Source organism: Chanodichthys erythropterus, chromosome 17 (genome assembly GCF_024489055.1).
Source record: "Chanodichthys erythropterus isolate Z2021 chromosome 17, ASM2448905v1, whole genome shotgun sequence".
NCBI lineage: Eukaryota > Metazoa > Chordata > Actinopteri > Cypriniformes > Xenocyprididae > Chanodichthys > Chanodichthys erythropterus.
Genome location: NC_090237.1, coordinates 7,516,160 through 7,543,879, shown reverse-complemented (window position 1 = coordinate 7,543,879; position 27,720 = coordinate 7,516,160). Strand labels below are relative to the sequence as shown.

General features: G+C 36.2%; 1 protein-coding gene across 3 annotated transcripts in view; it reads right to left on the bottom strand.

Moving 5' to 3' along the window:
- gab2 (GRB2-associated binding protein 2) overlaps positions 1-27,720 on the bottom strand; it is a 78,458-nt gene that overhangs the window by 11,984 nt on the left and 38,754 nt on the right. For all 3 annotated transcript variants that reach the window (XM_067366068.1, XM_067366069.1, XM_067366070.1), the window contains exon 3: positions 4,245-4,476. In XM_067366068.1, the coding sequence (XP_067222169.1) occupies positions 4,245-4,476 (232 nt within the window). The remainder of the gene's footprint in view (positions 1-4,244; positions 4,477-27,720) is intronic.

The window sequence follows — 27,720 nt, the reverse complement described above, 5'->3', positions numbered from 1 at the left end:
ATCTAATCTATAATAGCCAAACTATTATTAGCCCTTGCTATATATAACACTGTAATAATCAATCATTCAAACGTTGACACGACAAACTACAGTAATGGCAATTCACAAGTTTGCCTGCCCATTCTGTCTGAATGGTTAATTGTAAAACAAACTTGGTTTGCTGTCCTCGAAGGAGGCTCGAACCCGAGCATAGAGGGAGAACAAGAGAAATAGAGGAGGGGATGAGGAGGAGGAGGGATGCTGGAAGAATTGTTGCTTGGATGACACAGTGACTGCTGCTTATATACGCTCGTAATGATGATTGACAGGACTGAATGTTTAGGCTCCTCCTAACGTTTGGAACCATAAAGTGATGTCCGGCCTAGAAAATTTGACATCTTCATCCTTTAATCAAATATTATTAAAAATATTGCTTAAGCATATTGCGTAGTTGTGCTTGGAGTCAATCGTTTTATCAATGATAACGCAATGAAACGTCAAATTGTGCGGACATAATTTTTGGCCAGGCTGCCATGCAAAGGCATTATGAGAGAACCAACTAAATATTAATAACTGATTATGTTGTCTTTTTCAACATAACATAATAAATGTGATGTTGTCTTTTTCCTGTGATGATTTATTTATTTTTTTTGCATAGTAACATAAAACCTGTAGCAGTAATTTGCTTTTAAATGGTTAGTTCACCCAAAAATGAAAATAATGTCATTTATTACTCACCCTCATGTCGTTCTACACCTGTTAGGCCTTCATTCATCTTCGGAACACAAATTAAGATGTTTTTGAATAAATCCGATGGCTCAGTGAAGCCTGCATAGACAGCAATGACATTTCCTCTCTCAAGATCCATAAAGGTACTAAAAACATATTTAAAACAATTCATATGAGTTCAGTGGTTCTACCTTAATGTTAAAAAGTAACACTTTTTGAGTGCCAAAAAAACTAAATAACGACTTTTTAACACTATAGTGATGGGCCGATTTCAAAACACTGCTTCGGAGCTTTACGAATTGGATCAGTGATTCGGATCTCCCATCAAATGGCTAAACTGCTGAAATCATGTGACCTTGGTGCTCCGAATCACTGATCCGATTTGGAAAGCTCCAAAGCATTGTTTTGAAATCGGCCCATCACTATATTTTTGAAAAGTCATTATTTTGGGTTTTTTTTGGTGCACAAATATATTCACGTTGCTTTATAATATTAATATTGAACCACTGTACTCACATGAACTGTTTTAAATATGTTTTTAGTACCTTTATGGATCTTGAGAGAGGAAATGTCATTGCTGGCTATGGAGGCCTCACTGAGCCGTCGGATTTCAACAAAAATATCTTAATCCGTGTTCCGAAGATGAATGAAGGTCTTACGGGTGTGGAACAGCATGAGGGTGAGTAATAAATAACAGAATTTTCATTTTTATGGTATCCCATTCAGCACATTTGTATACTGTATACTGATGCAAGTAAACAACAAAATCAGTATGTGTGTAATGTTAAGATTTAACCACTGGAGGCAGCGTTTCTCAGTCTCTCATTGCCTGGCTCACAGAGTTTGCTGGGTCAATGTATTGAACGGTCAGTCTGTTACTGAATGATGGAGAGTGTTTATGACACTCTATATTGGGTAGTGATGAATATCATGATCATTCCCCCAGTAAAACTGGCATGGTTGGTACACAGTTTGTTTACTTTCTGCTGGTTTTGAACTTTTGGGATAGGTCAGATATTTGTGTGAAGAGGCTTAGTTTGTGGGATAACATGAATGATAGGTATAGTAAACGTGTGATGTTTTGATTAGCGAGAGGCGTTACAGCACAACTCTGTTTTATTTGGCATTATTTCACTTGGATTATAATCAAAGGAAGAGAATCAGGGTGAAATGACTGATTAGCACATCCTGTAAGTGAATCCTTCTGCAAACACTATAATACGTCACCGTATTTGGAGGAAGGTCTCATAGGCGTTTGTTTAAGGTTGAAAATACTTATGACCCAATAACACTAATATCGCTGTAAAATGATCTTAAATTCCGGTGACGGATGACAAGAATTAAAACCAGTGATTTATCCTCATATTTAACCCCACAGTGGAAACGTCTCCAAAACACTTGAAGAAACCTCACTGGATTATTACAATTAATGGCAAAAGGAATGTTTGGAAATGTAAACCGATATGATATTTTCTACTGACACACTACAGCAAAAGATATGAGTCATTCCACGAAACCGGTACAATTTGGACTTGCACATTTTTAGATTATTTTAAGTTATGGACACTATGGGAGCTCTCTGAATATTATTATAAAATATATTTGTGATAAAATCAACATTTTCCTATTAATCAGATGTCCCTCACACTAATTCAGTAATTGCAAATAAAAAAGTTACATAAAATCTCACACTTTTGCTATACTAAAACCTGAAATCGGCAACCTCATCATTTCTTATCAAAGGCTTAACTTCAGAATTTGAACTAAAATCAGTATTTTTATGATTGCTCTGAACATTTCAGACAGAATTCAACTAAATTTAAATTGCTTTTTCATAAACTTAACAAAAAATAAAAATGTAAGTGTGACGGGGTTATGATTTTTTTGCCCAAATTGGCGACTGCTCTAAATCTAGTGAATAAATGGAGAGCGCATGGCATGCATGATATTAAGAAATCATGAATAATGTTGAAATAACAAAGATAATTTTCACAAGTAATAGTTTTCTATCTTTAACTGATGTAACAGGGTTGAGTCATTAAGCTTGACCAACACAATTTCACAACATAATTTAATTATAATTATTAAAGAAGGTGGTAACTTGCCTGTGTCTGCTCACAATGCTGTTCAGAATACTTCTATGATGTCACTTCCTATTAATGATGTCACATAAGTTCATTATTTTTATAGGGGGTTTGTGTAATGGGGTTGAGGGGTTACTGAGGTACGGAACTAAATTATGTGATTTTAATGAATAATCACAAATTTACTTAGAAAAAAACATTACCAACAATAAAGCACAGATGGATATTTATGGGAATGGCAAAATGAATGACTTTTTTCTCATTTTATTATTCATATTCCAAGTACACTTTCATAGAAGGCCTTGAGGGACGTGACAAAATAGTTGTTGTCAACTGAAAAAAAATAAAAATAAAATTCTAATATGAAGATAAAATGTATGTCATGTTTTTAAACATTATTAAAGGAGACATTTTCAATTAAAGTTTTAAAAATATATTTTGGTGACCCAATAGATACTAGATACACTGAAAATAAGGTCAGAAGGAATCAAATCGTACCAGTTTCGTGGAATGACTCATAAATAACTGGCTTAAATTTTTTTGGGTGAAAACGTTACTAAGACTTTTGCACAGTGCTGTATATATATTCCAATTTTTTACATATACGAACTAGTCATTTATTGACAGTTTTTGTGAGCTAGAGGCATTTAACACACATTGTTTTCTTTCTGTTATACACACACCGCCGGAGCAATCCAATCCAGTACCATCAGCAACTATTTTCTGGATTAGTTCACTTTAAAATGAAAATAACCCCAAGATTTACTCACCCTCAAGCCATTCTAGGTGTATATGACTTTGATGAACATAATCATAGAGTTATATTAATAAATATACCGACGCATCCAATCTTTATAATGGCAGTGAACGGGATCAACGAGTACAAGGCTCAAGAAAGTGCATCCATCCATTATAAACACACTCCACACAGCTCCAGGAGGAATACAGAATGTGGTCTGGCGGAAGCAAGATATTTGACTTTATAACTTGTTAAATCCTTTAATATCCCCCCCAGAGCCGTGTGAAGTATATGATGTTTGATGCACTTTCTTCAGCTTCATACTCGTTGTCCCCGTTCACTGCTATTATAAAGCTGGGATGAGTCAAGATATTTATTAATATAACTCCGATTGTGTTCATCAGAACGAAGAAAGTCATACACACCTACAGTAGGATGGCTTGAGGGTGAGTAAATTTTAAATTTCATTTTAAAGTGAACTAATCCTTTAAGAGACTTGTTGACATTGATATCTTTGTTTTCTACATGTTGGTTTCACCATTTGATTTTGCTATTTTTTAATTAATAAGCTATTTTAATAAAAGAATATTTTAATAATAAATAATAAAAAAGATTGTCAAATACTTCCAGTACTGAAGATAATATCGTGTTATTTGGTCTGGAAGCTATAAAAAGTGCAATACGAGCACATCCCCAGAGATCATGGCTCTTACCGTGCGCTCTCACTTTTGCGGCTCATGCATTGATGGAGGAAGAGGTAGTCCTGAGGAGCACTGTTAGACAGAGGACCATGGGAGTGGCGTACAGGTATGTCGAATGTGAACAGCATTGGCTGGCTGGAGTGGGCGGGCACAGATGTTTTACGTTCACCAATCAGTGGGGCAAGAGAACCACCCAAATCATTAGCCAAGGAACGGGAAATGTGGGCGGTGGACGATCTCTCATCTGTAAGGAGGAATGAGAAAAACAAATCTTTAGGAATTTGACACACAACCAAACTGCTTTTGCTTTCATTTTAGGACACTGTGAGTCACCTCATAACCCTTGGGCAAACGCACAAAAGCAGCAGGACATTGATCATCTGAACATGAGACGTTCACTGTATTTGATTTATTGAGCCTGAGCAACATGCTGCTTTTTCAGATCTATGAAGTCCAATAACAGAAGCCACATTTCGTTTATTTTCCCGCTGTGATCAATGAAGTCAGCAAAAGAATTCAACTGAGGGTTTTGGGTGGTAATATCCATGTATGTTTTCAACAGAGACATCCCATCTGGTTTTAGGAGGAGTGGGAACATTGTATCGACATTGTACAGAAGACTACAAAAATTATTATGAGCTGCAAGCCAAGCCACTTGATCAGTATCTGTTCTTCTACGTCATCGCAGCACTATGTGAACAGCATGGCCTTTGCTTTGGGCTGTTTCTCTGTGACATCCATGATTTGTACTGTATGGGTTCGCTGAAGAAAAATCTCAGGCCTCTGAACTTAAAATAGACCAGGCGGTGAGCCAAAACCAGGAAGTGCATATGACCCTCCTCCTACTACCACTCCGATCTGCCCCTGAGAAGGGCAGAGAGTAAGAGGGGAGAGAGAAAGACACACAGACAAAGAAAGAGAGACAGAATGAGGAGGTAGAGTGGGCGGAAAAGCAGGTCTACTGCACTTGCACCGTTGAACTGCATACTTGCCGCAATGAGCAGCAAAACTTCTATCCACACATCCTGGGAATTGGTGGGCACATTACACACTGAACTATTCTGCTATGTTCCAAAACTGAGCTTACAAAGGCAGCATTCTAACCATGGCAGCAACTCGGCTAATATGCGTCATGCAAATATCACTCCTTGAAGTGCATGAGAGACTTAACTTACACGTGGTTAATCTCAATATAGTTTGACATTAAGCTAATAAGCAGAAAAATACATAACAGAAAAATATAGAACACCAAAAGTGAGTCCCAATTTGTGTACTTATGCACTATTCTAAGCCATTTTGTTGTATAAATAGTCTGTTTACACTGAAAATTCCAACAAGAAAAAGTGCATGTTAAATACCTGGATGATGTACTTATTTAATCTAAAAAACGAAGTGTGGAATGTGGACACTTCATGCACTCAAATGTCGCAGCTTTCCTTACCAAAGGGGAGAGGCTATGAGACTCTGATGCTGGATGTCAAAATAATCTTGCTAAGCTAACATGATGCTCTAATAAGCACATAAAATCCATAGCACCTGCAAATATTGAGCTTCAGCTTTTGATGTTAACATGTTGCTAAGTTAACCTACCGGTAATACTCTAGGCACAAAAATACTGTACATAGCACTGACTGAAATTCAAGAGCTTGACGTAAACATGTTGCTAAGTTAAAGTAACACTCTAATGAGAACAAAATTACATAGCACACGCAAATATTGAGCTAAAAAGTTTTCTGTTATCATGTTGCTAAGTAGGGCTGGGCGATATATCGAATGCTTTTGTCACGCGCATTTCATCAGTAAAGCCGGTTCCCTGATTACCGCTAAATCGCCATCACCTGCTTTCAAATGGAGCGGCATTTAATGGACAGAGCCGTAGATCACTGAAAAGCCACGCAATATCACGTTCAATATTGATATGAATCGCTGTCGATATTGAACGTGATATTGCGTGGCTTTTCAGTGAACTACGGCTCTGTCTATTTAACGGTAATCAGGGAACCGGCTTTACTGATGAAATGCGCGTGACAAAAGCATTCGATATATCGCCCAGCCCTATTGCTAAGCGAACGTGTTACTCTAATAGCCACAAAATGCAAAGTAAAGTTTGATGTAAACATGTTGCTAAGTTAAAGTAATACTATAATAAGAACAAAATTACATAGCACACACAAATAAGTTTTCCGTTAACATGTTGATAATCTACCGTGTTACTTTAATAGCCACTAAAATACATATTACAAATATTGAAATTCAAGAGTTTGACGTAAACATGTTGCTAAGTTAAAGTAATACTCTAATAAGAACAAAATTACATAGCACACACAAATAAGTTTTTTGTTAACATGTTGATAAGCTAACATGTTACTCTAGTAGCCACGAAAATACATAGCAGACAAATACTGAAATTCAAGAGTTTGACGTAAACATGTTGCTAAGTTAAAGTAATACTCTAATAAGAACAAAATTACATAGCACACACAAATAAGTTTTTTGTTAACATGTTGATAAGCTAACATGTTACTCTAGTAGCCACGAAAATACATAGCAGACAAATACTGAAATTCAAGAGTTTGACGTAAACATGTTGCTAAGTTAAAGTAATACTCTAATAAGAACAAAATTACATAGCACACACAAATAAGTTTTCCGTTAGCATGTTGCTAATCTGTGTTACTCTAATAGCCACGAAAATACATAGTATAAATATTGAAATTTAAGAGTTTGACATAAACATGTTGCTAAGTTAAAGTAATACTCTAATAAGAACAAAATTACATTGCATGCACACATAAGTTTTCTGTTAGCATGTTGCTAAGCTAACGTGTTACTCTAATAGCCACAAAATACAAAGTAGAGTTTGACTTAAACATGTTGCTAATTTAAAGTAATACTCTAATAAGAACAAAATTACATAGCACACGCAAATATTGAGTTCCAACGTTTTCTGTTAGCGTGTTGCTAAGCTAACATGTTACTCTAATAGCCACAAAATACAAAGTAGAGTTTGACTTAAACATGTTGCTAATTTAAAGTAATACTCTAATAAGAACAAAATTACATAGCACACAAATAAGTTTTCCGTTATAATGTTGATAATCTACCGTGTTACTTTAATAGCCACTAAAATACATATTACAAATATTGAAATTCAAGAGTTTGACGTAAACATGTTGCTAAGTTAAAGTAATACTCTAATAAGAACAAAATTACATAGCACACGCAAATAAGTTTTCTGTTAACATGTTGCTAAGCTAATGTGTTACTCTTATTGCCACAAAATACAAAGTAGAGTTTGGCGTAAACATGTTGCTAAGTTAAAGTAATACTCTAATAAGAACAAAATTACATAGCACACACAAATAAGTTTTTTGTTAACATGTTGATAAGCTAACGTGTTACTCTAGTAGCCACGAAAATACATAGCAGACAAATATTGAAATTCAAGAGTTTGACGTAAACATGTTGCTAAGTTAAAGTAATACTCTAATAAGAACAAAATTACATAGCACACACAAATAAGTTTTTTGTTAACATGTTGATAAGCTAACATGTTACTCTAGTAGCCACGAAAATACATAGCAGACAAATATTGAAATTCAAGAGCTTGACGTAAACATGTTGCTAAGTTAAAGTAATACTCTAATAAGAACAAAATTACATTGCATGCACACATAAGTTTTCTGTTAGCATGTTGCTAAGCTAATGTGTTACTCTAATAGCCACAAAATACAAAGTAGAGTTTGACGTAAACATGTTGCTAAGTTAAAGTAATACTCTAATAAGAACAAAATTACATAGCACACACAAATAAGTTTTTCGTTAGCATGTTGCTAATCTGTGTTACTCTAATAACCACGAAAATACATAGTATAAATATTGAAATTTAAGAGTTTGACATAAACATGTTGCTAAGTTAAAGTAATACTCTAATAAGAACAAAATTACATTGCATGCACACATAAGTTTTCTGTTAGCATGTTGCTAAGCTAACATGTTACTCTAACTGCCACAAAATACAAAGCAGAGTTTGACATACACATGTTGCTAAGTTAAAGTAATACGCTAAAAAGAGCAAAATTACATAGCACATGCAAATATTGAGTTCAAAAGTTTTCTGTTAGCATTTTCCTAAGCTAATGTGTTTCTCTAATAACCACAAAATACAAAGCGCAGACAAATATTGAAATTCAAGAGTTTGACGAAAATATGTTGCTAAGTTAAATGCTCTAATAAGAACAAAATTTCATAGCACACGCAAATACTATTTGTGTCCCCAATGACGCACTATACACTATGCCCTTATACACTATGTACTTGTGCACTATGCACTCATCCATGTAGTGCGTGAATTTTATATGGTTATTTTGTCATTTAAGAATGGAGTTTGATACCCTCTCCCCCTCCACTACGTAATTAAAGTTGCGACAGTTGAGGGCATGAAGTGTCCAACATTCCACACTTAGTTTTTTCCGTTAATTTAGTGCATCATCCAGGTATTTAAAGTGCACTTTTTCTTTTTGGAATTTTCAGTGTGAACGCACTACTCGCACTATTTATACTTAAAAACGTCATAGAATAGTGCATAAGTACGCGAACTGGGACGCACTTACTGAGTTCCAAAGTTTTCTGTTAGCATGTTGCTAATCTACTGTGTTACTCTAATAGCCACAAAATACAACATGGAGTTTGGCATAAACATGTTGCTAAGTTAAAGTAATACGCTAATAAGAGCAAAATTACATAGCACACGCAAATACTGAGTTCCAAAGTTTTCTGTTAGCATTTTGCTAAGCTAATGTGTTACTCTAATAGCCACAAAAATACAAAGCGCACTAAGCACTGACAAATACTTAAATTCAAGAGTTCGACATAAACATGTTGCTAAGTTAAATAAGAACAAAATTACATAGCACACCAAAAAACCTGTTACTGTAATAGCCACGAAAATACATAGCACAGACAGATATTGAAATTCAAGAGTTTGACGTAAACATGTCGCTAAGTTATATAAGAACAAAATTACATAGCACACACAAATATTGAGTTCCAAAGTTTTCTGTTAGCGTGTTGCTAAGCTAACGTGTTACTCTAATAGCCACAAAATACAAAGTAGAGTTTGACGTAAACATGTTGCTAAGTTAAAGTAATACGCTAATAAGAACAAAATTACGTAGCACACACAAATACGTTTTCTGTTAGCATGTTGCTGAGCTAATGTGTTAAACCACGAAAATACATAGCACAGACAAATATTGAAATTCAAGAGTTTGACGTAAACATGTTAAATACCCTAATAAGCACAAAAATACATAGCACGTGCAAATATAGAGTTAATTTGCATATTTTTAATTTGGTTGAACTATTGTTGTATTGATACTTTGTAGGACTGAATATATTCCCAAGTAGGTTGAATTCAGGTTATATTTGCCATTGAGATGAATGCGGGTTTCCCAATCAAACTGAATTCCTATGTTTGTAAAATTATATTTCCTTCATTCCTTTCCTCCGTCAAACACTTTTTCCACTGAGCTTGTTGCAGTGCATTCTGGGACTGCCTTATCTGCATTGATGCACGCTGCCAGATTGGCCAAAATGAGGTCATAAAATGCAACATTTGAGACAGCTTTAGATTCAGTGATGCCTTAAAAAAGGTCAACGTTGGCAGCACTAGTTTGAGAGTATATAGGGTTTCTAAATTTAGTGAACAGACTTAATAAGAGATGTTAAACTCTTCTCAGTTCCGGTTGGTCATTGGGGTCTGAATGCAATGCACATGATAACGGTTCGGTACAGAGGATAGGAGTGATTTTGTGTCATAAATAAGGTCACATTGCTGCCTGGGGCACAGGAAGCGATGCACAAAGAGAGAAGACAGAAGATAGCCTTTCTTTTTTCCTGTCTTTTGAACAACAGAGCACGACCAGGCCAGGCCACAGTGTCAGGGGTCTGCTCTAGGTCTTCAATTAGTCCATTGTTTCTCAGCTCCCAGGGCTACACGGGACAGCGATCCTCCAGTTGCTTCAGAGTGCTCTGTATACGCGCTCAACCATGACAGGGAGCTCAGAGTCCACTAACCGCCATTTCTGTATTGATTTGGTGAAGGAGAGCACTCTGTGACCCTCCTCTGAGAGAGGGGAAAGTGAGATGGGCAATGAGGTGCTCAGATTGAGATGGTTTGCATCTGTCACGTAATACGGTCTAATGCAATGAGGTAAAGGCATTTTAGAGCAAGGAATGGCACATGGCTGTGTTGTGTTTGATTATCTTGAAGCTAATGGCAAATGGAATGACTGGAAGGTATAGGGAACCCAACCCAAGAAGGATCTATGATGCCTCAGAGATTAGGATGAATTAGGATGAGAATTAGTAATAGGCCTTCTGTTACACACCAAATAAGTCGGCTGTTGTGAGTTTATTCGCTTCCATTTAAAGAAACTGAAAAACATCAGCTGGTTCTTAAAGTTGCAATGAAATGGAAGTCACAACAGATCTCTTCTTCCATTTTTTTAATGTAAAATTGAGTGAAACTATTCATTGATTTTTGATTGGATGGTGGCAGATTTACATGCAAACTTGCTGTTCATTGTAAGAAAGGGGCGGATTTTAAGTGGAATAAATGATTGGAGAAGTCCTGCATATATCACCAGAGAGAAGTCTTTCGTTTCAATGCTAATATGCAGTCAAGAAGCAAAAACACATCCTGTCACACAATATAAGCAGAAATGTAATTATTAAATAACACATTCAGACATTTCTTTAAACAATAATTTAACAAAACAGACATTTCAAAACCTTGTCCATAGGACTAAAAGTCCACAAAAGACCACATTCAAAAGGCATTTTTTATTAATAGAAATATATGAATATAAATAATGTTTATATTTACAATCATTTAAGATTTTATTACATTTTGAAAAATGCACTGACATGTTCACTACTGATCTTCCCATCTGAACCCCAATGTAGCCTATACATCACATTCTGTATCTTTGATAAGACAATCACAATCAAATACAATTAGTTTGCTGGGTCTCAGGAGTCCAAAATTAGTAGGCCCGGTGTGGAGAGAGGGACAAGACAGCCTTTATCTTGATCTTGTTTCCTGTCCATGTTGCCTCACTACAAAAGTCACCCAAGGACAGAGGATAATGTGATATACATTGAATACAAAATTAGGTATGACCTAATGATAAAATGTGTTCACTAGGAGGAGGGATGCAAGGAAGAAAAAGGAAAACACGTTCAGCATAGACAGCCGAGATACTGTTTGGTTAAAAACAAAATGCTATTTGATCTCGGAATGATTTCTGTGGCTCTGTTCACATCTGGTATTAAGATGTGTTTTGGTTGATCAGATCACAAGTAGAGGATAGAGACACATTCCTGTTTACACCTGGTGTTTTAATCAATCTCTTTTGTCTACTTTCAATCACTTCTGTCCTGATTTCTTTGGGTCACTGGGCGGGTAAGTGTTTTTTTTTTTTTTTAATCTAATGGTCAAAAATAAGCTCATGCAATTTACATATGAACGCTACTGGAGACAACGGAAAAACATACAGAGAGCATCAGCTTTCGTTTCTGCTCTGATAGCCACAAGACCACGCTGAACACTGAGTGTGAGCTCGAAATCAGGAATAGTGAGAGAACATTGTGCTTGGTACATTTTTTGTCTTCAAACCAAACTTGGGTCTTCAGCTGACAAAGTTTAAACCCCATCTGGCTAGTGTGCTTCTCATAATGTTTACAGATTAGGTCAGTAGGCGGAGAGTAGGTGGTTGTTTGTGGCTGTTCGAATGCATTTGACCACATGAGCGTTTACACTATGAAAGCAATCCGGTCGAATGCGTTTTCAACTACCTCTGGAAGTGGACAAACTCCAAGGTTTAAGACCCCATTTACACCTGTATTTAGGGTCCACTTGTGATCCGAACAACAAAAACTTATCTTAATACCAGGTGGAAACATAGCCTGTGCTCCTTCAACCACCTACATTACCACCAAAACGAAAAATGCTTATCTCTCCACAAATGATATTAATAAAAGGACTTTTGGATGGAGTGACCGGCTTACTTTCCTCTTTTTATGCCTGGCTGGTTAAAAGTGAAAAGCAATTTCCCTAACAGTGTCAGCGAGAGACAGTACTTAAGGAAAAGTGCCTTCAGGGGTCGAGGGCAGAGTCCAGAAAATTGACTTCAGATATGACTTCTGCACCACAACCTACGGCCAGACAAAACAGGCTGCTTATTGTCTCCCGGGTCCCATGAACACTCAGACAATACGTCAAATCCCAAATGGCATGCCAGGAACCATTTGCATTCCTTAAATTGGGAGAATCCATTTTCCTTAATGAGATTGACGTCAGCCCTTAATAGCATCTCTGGTCATTTTGGGGTTACTCTTCAGCATAATGGAATGGCTTATCAGGGAACAACAATACTGGTGGTGTTAAGGTTCATATGTGCTCATCTGTTCTGCCTTCTAGTATGTTAGTGCCCATATTAGTAATCTCGGTAACTGTATAAGTCTATCCATTTAGCAAGGAACAGGAAAATCTATAACGCACCATTTTCTACTTTATGCATTAGTGTTGTTCATATTTGGGGTTTGATGTTTGTTCTAACCAAAAACATTAAACTTCTACACATTGTGGACATTTAGGAGAGGTGTGCTATTGCTTTTCTAATGCGGTGTTCGATATTGCCCTATACATTAGTCCACTAATATAGACCACTTGAGGGAGTGAATGAAAACGAGTGGGTGAATTCGGACACAGCCGCAAGGGCTGCCACTTTTACATCATTTGTGCTTGATGTTTAATAATCATTTGAAACTTAGCAAACTGGCAAGATGAAAATATTTATCTTGAACTCTGTCTTGGAAACTATGTATATACCTTAATTAATTTAATAATCACCAGTATGATATTACGCTGTAGCCACACTAACTGTACGCTTACTGCCCTCCTCAGGTCAAAGTTTGAAGTAAATTGTCATATACAATATGCTAGTGCAAGTATATAACAATTAGTTCAAACTTTGACCTGTGGAGGGCAGTAATACACTTAACAGTGTCTACACTGCTGGAATTCTAATAGAGGCAAAGAAGAAGAAGAGAGCTAGTTCAAGATGAGCATTTATGGGTAAAACGTATATCATTTTTAATATTTTTTTTTAGAAAATGAGCGATGGTTTCTCTAGATAAGACCCTTATTTCTCATCTGGGATCGTGTAGAATGCATTGAAACTGTAATTTTGACCTTCAACCATTTGGAGGCCATTGAAGTCCACTATATGGAGAAAAATGCCTATATGAAATGTTTTCATCAAAAACCTTAATTTCTTTTCGACTGAAGAAAGAAGGACATGGACATCTTGGATGACATGGGGGTGAGTAAATGATCAGGAAATTTTTATTTGAAAGTGAACTAATCCTTTAATGGCTTCCTAACCTTTTCAGTGTAAATTTATGTCCAATTTTTTATTTTTCATGACAACACATCCCCATAAATCCTAAAACAGCTTAACAGCTCAAATTATACACATTTATACAGAAGAATTTTATCAAATTATAAGCTTCACATTTCTGCTTTTAAATTCTCCAAAAACTGGCCCCATTGACTTCCATTGTAAGAGCCTCACCATATATTTATAAAAAAAAAAAAAAAAGAAAAAGAAAGAAAAGTCATATGTAGAGACCAGGATATAATACATGCTACAGACCACCTACAACATGTTAGCATTATAGCACAATTTTAAAAATAAATTAACTAATTACAGATACCTTCAACTGGACTAAAAACCATCTTCGGTTAGTTTAAATGATATCATTTATGGTCATTAACTGGTCCATGTTGGTCCAGATGGTTGATCAGCTGGACTACCATATGGTGGGGCTGGGGTTGACCTGTTTGACCATTTTGGTCAAGCTGGGTTGGGCTGGTAAACCACCTCGGACCAACAACAAACAGCTACTAAAAACCAATGTGCCAAAAAACACTTTATGCTACAATGCATTTTTGTTTAGCATGTTGAACATTTGTTCATGCTATAGCAGAAATAATAATCCACAATAATTTCAAACATATGCTGCAAAAGGAATCTACAGAACGAAGAAACAAATAGATAGACGAACCGACAAAGGGGTCAAAATGAGCATCATGTTCCAGTATTAGCCCCTTGATCACATTGCCCCAACCCCCTCTCATGCATCCCTGCATCATGTGATCCGTGCCTCTGACCACACAGCAACATCAATTAGAATCAGTAGCTTTGACTGATCAATTGGCGGGACAGCCGTGCTTTGTCAGGCCCAATAAATCATCTGGTTTGGGGTGATTTCATTCCTACAGGAGCTGCTGCCCAGGGCGCCTTCAATGTGTGCTGCATTTCCTGCAGATGTTGTTACAGTAGCAGCATATGCTAAAGCTCCGAGATAAACAGAGGTCAGGTGAGAGCCAAAGTGCACTGCCGGTCAAGTTCATTGCAGACAGACAGTGTTTCATAGACAGACAGCACACACACTGGGTCAATTCACTAAACCTTTTTTTTTTTTTTAATGTGCACTACTGCTTGTGTTTTATTCACTAACCACCATAATCCAGTTTAACCAGGAGCTAACAAGGTGAGATGCCATTTGTATTTGCATTTTCTATGAAAATTAGACTTATTAGTCAGTTTATTAAAAAAACAACAACAACAACAACTCAGCACAATTTGCCAGCTGCAATTAACGTTGCAATTTCCTATTCAATTATAAATTAACACATTTAATAATCTGTACTATAATTTTAATTTATAATTGAATATGTAATGCCCCCTAGAGGCAACACTTACCATAATATCACAATCATAATTATTCGATTAAAATTAAGCCGAATTTAATCGAATTTACGATAGCGAGTGACATCTATGTCACTTTTGTTTTCAAGCATTTTTTGTTATTCTTTTGCTATTATTTTTAGAATAGAAGAACATCTGTTTTTGTTTTTAAATTATTGTATTTTTTGCTTTTTTTATTTCCCTATTACCCTAACACCCTGTACAGCAAAAAAAAAAAAAAAAAATATATATATATATATATATACACACTTTTAAAAGAGGCAAAATATAATTACATAAATACAATAATAATAGATAACTTAATCTTATAGCAAAATATAGCAATAAATAAATACATAAATAATAATTTAATTTAAAAAGCAAAATATAATTACATCAATAAATTAAATAAAAAAAAAATGCTAAATAGTATTACAATAATCAATCAATAAATAAGAACTTAATCTTAAAAAAAAACAAAAAACAATAAATAATAATGTAATCTTTAAAAAGCAGTAAATTAAAAAGAAAATAGATTAAAGAATAATCATTAAAAAAATATCTGACCAAAAAGTTTTTTGGTTGACATCACCAATCCCACTTTTCAACCCAATCCCCTCCAACCACATGTAATATACAGCCCTTTTAAGATCAAATTAAAACCCTAATGGATAAAAACAAGTCTGCCCAACGTTTTTCTCATTGAATATTGTGTTACACTCAGAAATACGTCACATTATGGAATTAAAATAGGTTGCAAAAACAAACGCTTTGGATTTAAGCTGAACCCAAACATAATGCATTATTTTAAATGTCTCAACTTTTTAATGTAATGCACTGTGGGCCCAGGTCTCCATGATCTCATTGTGTTTTCAGCAGTATGCAGTACATCCTAGCAACCCTATGTTACAGACAACATGAGCTATAGTGCATTCTTGAAGCAGAGAACTGGAAATTGAAAGTCAAGGGAACAGTAATTTGACAGGAACTACAGTCTAGTCTACAGTGTACTCTATCATCCCTTAAGTATAATCTTGAGTGGGAGAATTTTGCCTGTTTTGCCATCTTGACACCTGGCATAACATCTTCAAATAGCAAAACCAGAAGCTCTTTTTTTTCAGCATAACAGTACAAGTTCCACAATAACAAGCCCACAATGTTAGCTGAACAATGATTATGACTACTGCAAGTAAGCTTTTGAGCAGATGTTCCAGCCGAATGGGACCAGCGTCACCAGAAGAGATGCATTTGTTTTCAGTTCTTATTGTCTGAACAAACCTCCTTTCATCTCATCTTTGTTTGGTCAGGAATCACAAAGGCTTAGTGCTGAGGTGGCGACTTTGGACAGATTTCACTTGGGTTCTCTTTGACGTTTTGGCTTGCCAGCAATACAGCCAAGGGGCAATTAATCAACACGGACAAAATAAAGGAGAAGAAAAAAGAAGTAACAAACGTTAGGAAATGATTCCAACACAAGGCAAGACACGACTGTTGAGATGCTTGGCAACTATAAAAGGCAACTGTTTATGCAAGAGTATCAACACACAGCGAAGTCCTATGCCACACACAGTGTGTTTTGACTGAGCATAAGCTCATGAATGAAAAGGTAAACAGTGTAAAATGTGAGAGCTGATTCTGACATGAAGTGCCTTTAGAGGAAACAGTGTAGTGTGGAGAAGGAACATTCTCAGTGTGTACTTGATTGCTGTGGGTTATCTATCTAATAATGTTATCTATCTAATAATGCTAATAATTTTTAAGATTATATATATTTGTAAAGAAGAATTATTGGGAAGAGAGTTGAGGCTCAGGGCATGCTCCTGTTTTAACAATTCAATTGTTTAATTAAATTAAATTAAATTTACAGTAATTAAATTAAATTAAATTAAATTAAATTAAATTTACAGTAATTTAATTTGGTGTAATTTGAAGATGCCCACTTCTGCTACTATTGTGAGTAGGGCTGTCAAACGATTAATCGAGATTAATCGCATACAAAATAAAAGTTTGAGTTTGCATAATATATGTGTGAGTAATGTGTGTAAATAATATGTATATATAAATACACACAAATTAATGTATTTATTTAAGAGAAATGTTATGTACAAACAAATTATTCATATATAATATAAATTATATAAAAATATAAATAAATGCATATACTTGTAAATATTTCTCAAATATATACATGGATGTGTTTGTATTTATATATACATAATAATTACACACAGTACACCCACATATAGGCAAACTCAAACTTTTATTTTGTATGCGATTAATCGTGATTAATCGTTTGACAGACCCAATTGTGAGCATTTTTAAATTCATTTTAAATAAATTTGAATTAAAGGAATAGAAAAACTAAAATTCTGTCATCAATTACCCTTATGTCGTTCCAAATCCCTAATGGTGCGTTAACACCAGACACGAATGAAGCCCCATAAGACTTTTGTTCATCTTCAGAACACAAATGAAGATATTTTAATGAAATCTGAGAGCATTCTGTCCCTCAAATGACATATGCAACTGACACTTTGATGCTTCAAAAAGTTCATAAAAAGATCGTAAAACTAATCCATATGAATTGAGCGGTTTAGTCCAAATTTTCTGAAGAGACATGATTGCTTTACAGTATATGATGAAGACTGAATTTAGGCTTTTATTCACAAATAAACATTGATCAGCAAACATAAAGCGAAGCTCAACCTTCAAACTTTTTGAAGCACCAAAGTGGTAGTTGCGTAGACCGTCAATGGAGGGACAGAAATCTCTCAGATTTCATTAAAATATCTTCATTTGTGTTCTGAAGATGAATGAAAGTCGAACAGATTTGGAACACAATGAGGGTGAGTAAATAATGACAGAATTTTCATTTTTGGGTGAACAAACCCTTTAATAAGTTATTTCATTATTTTTAATTTTTATTAATTTTTTATTGGATAAAGAAAGTTAAACTGAAATTTGACATTATTGGGGAGAATGTGGGGGAATGAGATCAAACCCAAATCTCCCACTTGAGAACCACAGCTTATGTGTCGCAATCATGTTCACTACCACTACTTTTAACTTCTATGGCATTCTATTGATGAACATACAATTTGGTGTAGGATTTTGCTGTTTCTCATCCATTCAGCCCTCTGTAAGAGGCCAGGTGTCTCATTGGCAGAGAAGGGAATAGCTAGAATTCTTTAGAGCCTGGTGAAGTAAATGCCACCATGATTGATAGAGGCTCTCTACTCTTTCCATTTTCATTTTGACTCACTTTTCATCCACTCCCAGTAGGCAAGACAGATTTACATAAAGATCTACGAGCACACCACGCACAGCAAAATTACATCCGTCTTTTCATTCGTCAGTGACATAAATGTGATAACTGAGCTATTTTTTGAACGGATGATCTCATCGGGCATTAACGGCCAAAGGTAATATCCCTGAGAAGGTGGACTTAACAAAGACTCTACCACTTTACAGAGATGGCTGAAGTGATCACATTCTAAAAATGTCACAATTGCTTTGTCTGAAATTGCATACTGTCTGAGTAGATACTTCTTTTGAGTAAGTACATACTTCACGGCCGCTAAAAGTATTTTTTGTGTAGTATGAATGTAATCCGGATGTACTGCATCAGTCATGTTGTCATTGTCGTGTGACCAACATTGTCAGTTGTGTTGCTTCACTGCCATTCACAACTCTCTCCTGGGGCCTCTTGGGATAGTGTCCAGTGGATGTGAACCTCATAGGCTCATATGTCATCCGTGTATACTTTTCGCTTACTGTTTTATAAATACTGTGACTTCAGACATACGACTCTTTTCAAATACTGATTTCGCCTACAAAATAGTAGGGAATTGGGTATATTTGGATGCAGCCAATGACCTGGATTCATTTAAAACCTGGTGATTTTTCAACTTTGACTTTTATGCTAAAATTGTGACTTGCAGTTTATATTATAACATGGTCAACTGTATATGCTAGAGGTCTGCAAGCATGAAAAGCTATTGAACATGAAGTGTGAACTTTTTCGATGTGAATACTTTCTCCTATCTTATCTTAATATGCAGAATCAGCTATAAATAAGTTAGATTATTAATTTGGTTCAGACAACATAATATTTTTGTTGATTAAACCAATTGCCTTCATTGTATTAACTCAAATTTTTAATTCAATGAACTCAAAATTTTAAGGCAACTTACTCTTTTAAGTTAAACCAACAATTATTTTTTACAATGTAGGACCCCAAAGTAGAGCCCGATAAAAAACATATTTTCCCCCAAAATTGTGTTTTCTTTTTTCTCAAAATATATTTTTTTTTTTCTATTTTAATTTTTCCTGATTTAACAGATTCTGGATTTAAGGATTAAATTGAAGGGTTAGTTCACCCAAAAATGAAAATAATGTCATTTATTACTCACCCTCATAAGATTGAACCACTGTACTCACATGTACTGTTTTAAATATGTTTTTAGTACCTTTATGGATCTTGAGAGTTTCAATGGCATTGCTGCCAATAGAGGCCTCACTGAACCATCGGATTTCATCAACAATATCTTAATTTGTGTTCTGAAGATGAATGAAGGTCTTACGGGTGTGGAACGACATGAGAGTGAGTAATTAATGACATTATTTTCATTTGTGGGTAAACTAACCCTTTAAATAAAATTTTAGTTAAAAAAAAGCATGTCTAAGTAAAATCATGAAACTTTAGTTTAACAACAATTTATTAAAAGTTCATGAAAATAACATTTTAGGGCCCTATAAAATCCCAAATTTCATGTTTTTCCATGTTTAATTTTTCTGGATTCCATTTTTTATAGTTTAATTAAATTTTAATAATCAAAAAGCATGTCTAATCATTGAATTAAAACTTTAACACTTTAATAATGTAATTTAATAATTTAAAATTCGCCCCTATGAAATGTTTTATTTTTTACAGAAATTATGCTTAAATTTTTCTGGATTTATTATTTAATACAAAATTATCAAAAACATTGATAATCCAATGAATCATGAAAAAATGTAATCAAACAATTAATTTTTGGCAAAGAAAGTGATGGTTTACTGTTAAAATGAAAATATGGAAGAAAAAATGTGTGATAAGCCTTTTTATAATTAATAGTTTTTATAATTTTATTATATTATTACTGTTTATATTACTATTATAATTATTAAATGAAAATGATATATTTGTTAATTATTTTATTTTATTAATTACAACCTGAAGCATTAAAAACCTGACCCTGACCCAAACTTGACCAGCAATCCAAAGGTTTACCGGGTCCCATCAAGCTCGGATCGGGTAACAGACTTCAAGTATGCTGCTATGGCGATGAGCATGGGGATTCTGGGATGCTGAGCAGCAGTCCCCGGCAGAGCGCTGAGTGGCATCAGCAATCTGACCCCAAAGCAGCATGGCGTCTCGTTATTTCAACAAAAATCGATAAGATTGAAGGGCATTTTATGTGTGTATTTGGGAGGGGCTGTACTCATACTGCACTGGGCTGGGTTGCCCTTGTCTAACCTTGGTGTTTGTCCCATGAGCAGCTTGCCATCCCATCCCCATCCCCATGCACCCCAACCAAACCCTGACAGACAGATCAGAGCATCGATAACAGCCTGCTGATGCCGCACCATCCCCCACCGGAGCTCACAGCCTTCTGAACACACACACACTCAATACACACTCATGTACTGCTGAAAGGACCTATAGTCTCCAACATACATAATCACACACATAAAATGTATTTAAAGACACGAATGCGGCATCAAATATGCTCACAAGCAGATATCTTATATCTTAAATGTGTTTTATCATGTTATGAACAATTTTACGGCGTGATGGTAACAGTATATCTCTCAATGTAGTTGTTTTTACTGTAAAATACAGAGTTGTCATTTTTGGGTAAACTATCCCTTTAAGTAAAAAAGTGGCCCATCTTACCCTCAACTGTCATACTGCCCAACCCTACACACAAGCAAGCTTGTTTAGACACACATGAACAAAGAGACATACTATTCTTTGCGTCAGCACAGGGAGGGTATGGCTTACTCTATATTACTCAGAAGCTCTTCAGTAAACACTTACTGAGAAAATGAAACCTGGAGGCAGACACTCGGGCAGACAGATAAGAGTCACGTCAGACTTATGCGCTGAATCATTGTTTTGACTATGCAGTGGGCACAGCACTGCAGTCCTGAACTTCAACTTCATCAGTGTCTGCTTGAAAATCTGCAGACAAAATAACTTACTTCCCTACTCATCCAGGGAATCCCCAAAGCTTCCCAATAGACAGGGATTGAAATGTTACTGTTTTTCTATCTCTCCCCCTCAACCCCCCCCCCCCCCCCCTAATTTAATGCCAGCTATGAATAAAGGGGAAAAAATGTTTTTGTTTTTGTATGTTTAATTACCTTGCCATGTCAGGCAGACATTTTATTTTCGCCCCAGACTATCAGATAGTTTTGTTTTTGTTCAAGTTGTGAGTATATCTTGATAAAACGCAACAGGGAGAGACATAACACTTTAAACCACAAACGTGGCCTTTTAACATAGTTGGACACGTGTATGAAATGAAAAGTAAAAGAAAGTTATGCAATATGCCTAAAGGCACAATCATGAAACATGCCATTATTTATATGTAAGGTTTACAACCATGTAGCAAGTCAATCGGCGTTCACAACCAACTGTTCTTGCATAATCTGATGCGTTTATAGGTGAAACAGGATATTTAATGGGACAAACAACTTAATTTTATACAGTGGGTACGGAAAGTATTCAGACCCCCTTAAATTTTTCACTCTTTGTTATATTGCAGCCATTTGCTAAAATGATTTAAGTAAATTTTTTTCCCTCATTAATGTACACACAGCACCCCATATTGACAGAAAAACACAGAATTGTTGACATTTTTGCAGATTTATTGAAAAAGAAAAACTGAAATATCACATGGTCCTAAGTATTCAGACCCTTTGCTGTGACACTCATATATTTAACTCAGGTGCTGTCCATTTCTTCTGATCATCCTTGAGATGGTTCTACACCTTCATTTGAGTCCAGCTGTGTTTGATTATACTGATTCGGACTTGATTAGGAAAGCCACACACCTGTCTATATAAGACCTTACAGCTCACAGTGCATGTCAGAGCAAATGAGAATCATGAGGTCAAAGGAACTGCCTGAAGAGCTCAGAGACAGAATTGTGGCAAGGCACAGATCTGGCCAAGGTTACAAAAAAAATTTCTGCTGCACTTAAGGTTCCTAAGAGCACAGCAGCCTCCATAATCCTTAAATGAAAGTCATTTGGGACAACCAGAACCCTTCCTAGAGCTGGCCGTCTGGCCAAACTGAGCTATCAGGGGAGAAGAGCCTTGGTGAGAGAGGTAAAGAAGAACCCAAAGATCACTGTGGCTGAGCTCCAGAGATGCAGTCGGGAGATGGGAGAAAGTTGTAGAAAGTCAACCATCACTGCAGCCCTCCACCAGTCGGGGCTTTATGGCAGAGTGCCCCGACGGAAGCCTCTCCTCAGTGCAAGACACATGAAAGCCCGTCTGAAGGACTCCAAGATGGTGAGAAACAAGATTCTCTGGTCTGATGAGACCAAGATAGAACTTTTTGGCCTTAATTCTAAGCAGTATGTGTGGAGAAAACCAGGCACTGCTCATCACCTGTCCAATACAGTCCCAACAGTGAAGCATGGTGGTGGCCGCATCATACTGTCGGGGTGTTTTTCAGCTGCAGGGACCGGACGACTGGTTGCAATCGAGGGAAAGATGAATGCGGCCAAGTACAGGGATATCGTGGATGAAAACCTTCTACAGAGTGCTCAGGACCTCACACTGGGCCGAAGGTTTACCTTCCAACAAGACAATGACCCTAAGCACACAGCTAAAATAACAAAGGAGTGGCTTCACAACAACTCCGTGACTGTTCTTGAATGGCCCAGCCAGAGCCCTGACTTAAACCCAATTGAGCATCTCTGTAGAGACCTAAAAATGACTGTCCACCAACGTTTACCATCCAACCTGACAGAACTGGAGAGGATCTGCAAGGAGGAATGGCAGAGGATCCCCACATCCAGGTGTGAAAAACTTGTTGCATCTTTCCCAAAAAGACTCATGGCTGTATTAGATCAAAAGGGTGCTTCTACTAAATACTGAGCAAAGGGTCTGAATACTTGGGACTTTTTCTTTACTTTTCTTTACTTCAATACTTAGGTTTTTCTTTTTTAATAAATCTGCAAAAATGTCAACAATTCTGTGTTTTTTCTGTCAATATGGGGTGCTGTGTGTACATTAATGAGGAAAATTATTTAATATTTGATGTAAATGTAAGTGCGTTGTGAAGCACATCATGAAGTGTATTGTGAAGCTTACGCAAGTGATGCAGAAACGCTGTGGATTCTCACACAAGCTTAACAGTGCTGATGTTTATGCCTAAACCCGACCTGGAAGTGATGGTTTATAGTTAAAGTATACAATTTTACTATTTTTCTTAGACACATCTTTTGTTTCGCTTAAGAAGACATTCGCTGCTTCCGAAATAGGTACTACATTTGACTATGAATTTACTTTGCGACTGTTAAAAAAGTATGCTCCTATACATAGTATGAATATGATAGAATGAATAGCTATTTTCCATCCAACTATTTTTATGCGCATTTTGGCGTTTCCATCCGGCTGCTTTTTTTATGCACTATCCCAAAATGTGCATTTTGGGAAAACTTTTTTTGGGGGGTGAGTAAACTTTTTATCTGATAAGAAACCATGTGCATAAACTAAGATGGAAACACATTTACCGAATAAATTCCTTGATGCACATCAACAAAAGACGTGACTTTGCGATGGGGCGGAACTACATGCTGTTACTGTCACATGACCCACCAGCGTCAGTTGCGTCACTTCACTTCCATTCATAAATCCCATCCCGTGGCCTCACTGGATAGTAAAGTGTCCAACGTATGTGCATTTCAGAATTTTAGCTGAAGTAGTAGGTCATCCGCCCTACTGTTTTTTGAATACTATGTATTTGGCCATAATACTCTGTTGGCGTACTGTTTTTCACATACTATATAGTAGGGAAGTATTTGATTTCAGATGCAGCAATTGACTCATCCACATTATAACACAATATGGATTCACAGATGGATGGGGGGGGGGTTTGGGGGTTGCTACTGTAGAACCATTTAGGGTTCCACAAAGAACCTTACAGTGAACTAAAGACTAAAGAACTAAAGAACCTTTTTGTGGAATGGTAAGGTAGCATGGATGTTAAAGGTTCTTCATGTAACCACAAATGCCAATAAAGAACATTTTAAGATGTACAATACAACTGGGATGGCATGAGGGTGAGCAAATGATGAGAGAATTTTCATTTTTGGGTGGACTAATGCTTGAACACCATTCACCAAAAACTGGAGCCATGACAAAACAAAATGGAAGTTGTTTAAAAATACAAACATTTTTTCTTCAATGGTGGAGTTAAAGATCAAGTCAATGAAGTCATCCTTAAAAAGACTTAAAAAATCCACCAATGTCTGCTGCACCACCTACACCATTCATGGCTCAACAAACATTGCCGTATTCTCAGTGCGGATGAGATTGGTAAGAACAAGTTGAAAGATCTCCCGCTGTTCAGCTACTACAGAGGCCACAACCTCGGAGATCAGCTGGGACGCTTAGAGTAGAGCCCTGCAGAGATGGTGTATTTTTGTAGGCTAACCCTAGTCAGCATCACCCTGGTTCCCTCGACAAAATGCTAATACAATTTTTCCTTGGCTTTTGGATTATTGCAGGAAATAAGCTCTGTGATCAACAAACGTTTGATTCGTACATGTTTTGTTCATCATGAGAATCTTCACAACTGAACACGACCCCTATAGTCCCATTTAACCACTTTCAACCACCTTTTTCAAGACAAGTAAAAGCAATCACAAGGCGGTATTACTGATGTATTTTATGTCATAGAATAAAACGTGACAATATCTTAAGCTTGTGTTTACCACAGATCTTATTTCAAGAATTTAACCAAAAAACCATTCAAAAAACCCCACTGATTTAAAGACGATGGAACCAGAAGTGCTAAAATGCTATCATTTATGGGTTTTGGCTTAAATACATCATCCCTGCAGCACTCTATATAAGCGAAAGACCAACATACAACTACAAATCAGTATCAGTGAGCAGTGGGAGTGACATGAGGAGAACAGATGTCCATTCTCCAGTGGCCGGACACTTTACTGACACCAATCAATCTGCTGGACCTGAAACTCTGTGGAAACTTGCACGGACACAGAGGGGTGAGGACATTGAAGAAAAAAAAAATACAGTGTGAATATGTACTTGTAGATGGATTTATGATATGAACTGTGAACAGATTCCATGTGTACATTCTTTGCATGACGGGCCATTTTTTTGTCCAAAGGCCTTAATGATAATAAAAAAAAAAAAAACTAATTTATGACATCCAAAGTATGTAAGGTAGTGCAACTAGATCTCTTTTATTGAATCCAAAAGGTTTTAATTAAATTTTTCTACATATAAAGGTATTTTAAAGATTTTGAAGTGTAAAAAGGTCATTTGGTTTAACCGTCCAAAGGCAAAAACAGCCATTTCATTAGTGATTAAATATCTTAAAATGTAATAAATGTATATTTTTTTTTATTCTGGCATGATTTTATAACATCGTATATCAACATAGTGCAAAATGTTATTAACATTATGTGTAGAAGTCGTTGGTTCGTTTCGGAGTAATCAATATAAAGGGACCATTTTGGATGAAGTCATAGAGTCAATATCATGTGACAGGATGTGACATCATTCAGACACCTGCAAAAGACCATATGGTCATGAAGCAAAGTAACTAACTCTCTTTTAACTATTTGAAAAATTCACGTTTTTCACTTGCTCATACGCATGTCCCGAAACATCAGGTCATTTGGTACAACCGCTATAAAACATGGAAAATTTTCTAATATTTTAAAAACTTGTACTAAATATACAATGTTTGATTGTCCTATATATCAGCCTGTTAGCAATGTTTGAAAATATCGTTATTCGGTAAAACCGAAATTTTGGTTAAACCAAATGACTTTTTTGGTGACAAATTGTGTCTATCTTGTAAAAAATGACAAAAGCAGTGTTAATTAATAAAAAACACATAATCTCATTGTTAACATTTGATAAAACTTCAAAATGAATTATATCTCCATTATGTTTTTATACACTTAAAAACCTTATTCATCAATGACCCTTGTGCTGTATAATGTTTCTCTAAAGATGTCTAGCTACACTATTCTAGGGATGTACAAAACTTCTCAGTGAAGGCAAGAGAGGCAGTGCCTACTCAAAAATAATCCATAGTACAAAAGAAACCACAAATACTATGAAACATGGCATTAAAAAGTCTTAAGGTGTGCCATGGGTTTGGTTTGGGGGGGGGTAATGGAGAACGAATGGGGAAAAGTCACATGAGAAGAGGCAATGCCTCTATCGCACAATGATTGGCTGTTCATTGGCTGTTCATTATTTGTTGGGTTAATGCTGCGCATATAGGCATATTATCAATGCTTTTTCACACATTTTAAAGAAAGATCTAGATACGTTGACCTCGATAACTGTACTACTGAAAGCCACATTTTCATTTGATTTCCATTTTATCTTGTCATGGCTTACATTTCAGTAATGTGACATTAAATAAGCCATGCTAAATACACAACAACCAACCACACACATACAGAAACAGACAGTTTCTCTGCACTTGACACACTTTTGTTTCATCCACACGAGCAAGTCACGTCCCAAAGATCCGGCAAACAGACACAATGCGCTGTGGACCGACTATCAATGCTAACTTCCTCTCAGGCAAACTGGGCTCTCCCATTTTTCATGCTCACAGCACAGCTGACAACTTGATACTAGCTTGGGGAAAAGATAGGTCGAGCGCAGCATTTATCTGGGGAGGGGAGGAGAGCCGCTCTGATCTACATTGCAGTTGCGGTGTGTGTTTTATTCTCTAAGTGACCGTGGCTGTATCTCATAAAAAATGGTTCTGTTTCAAATCAGCCTTTACCATTAGCTAGGAGGTGAGTGGATGTGAGCACATCACTGGACACAGTGTGTGTGTGTGTGTGTGTGTGTCGGTAAGAACACAGAAGGTCATGGTGCGGCTGGGGTTTTTTCCTATAGATCTATGAGGAAAAATGTGTGTATTTGTAAAACTTAAAAGGTTAGTTCACCCAAAAATGAAAATTCTGTCATTAATTACTCACCCTCATGTCGTTCCACACCCGTAAGACCTTCGTTTATATTCGGAACACAAATTAAGATATTTTTGATGAAATTAAATGGCTCCGTGAGGCCTCCATTGGGAGCAATGACATTTCCTCTCTTAAGATTCATTAATGTACTAAAACATATTTAAATCGGTTCATGTGAGTACAGTGGTTAAATATTAATATTATAAAGCAACGAGAATATTTTTGGTGCGCCAAATAAGCAACTTATATAATGATGGCCGATTTCAAAACACTGCTTCAGGAAGCTTCGGAGCATAATGAATCAGTGTGTCGAATCATGGTTCGGATTGCTTGTCAAACAGCCAAACTGCTAAAATCACGTAACTTTGGCGCTCTGAACCGCTGATTCGACACGCTGATTCATTATGCTCCGAAGCT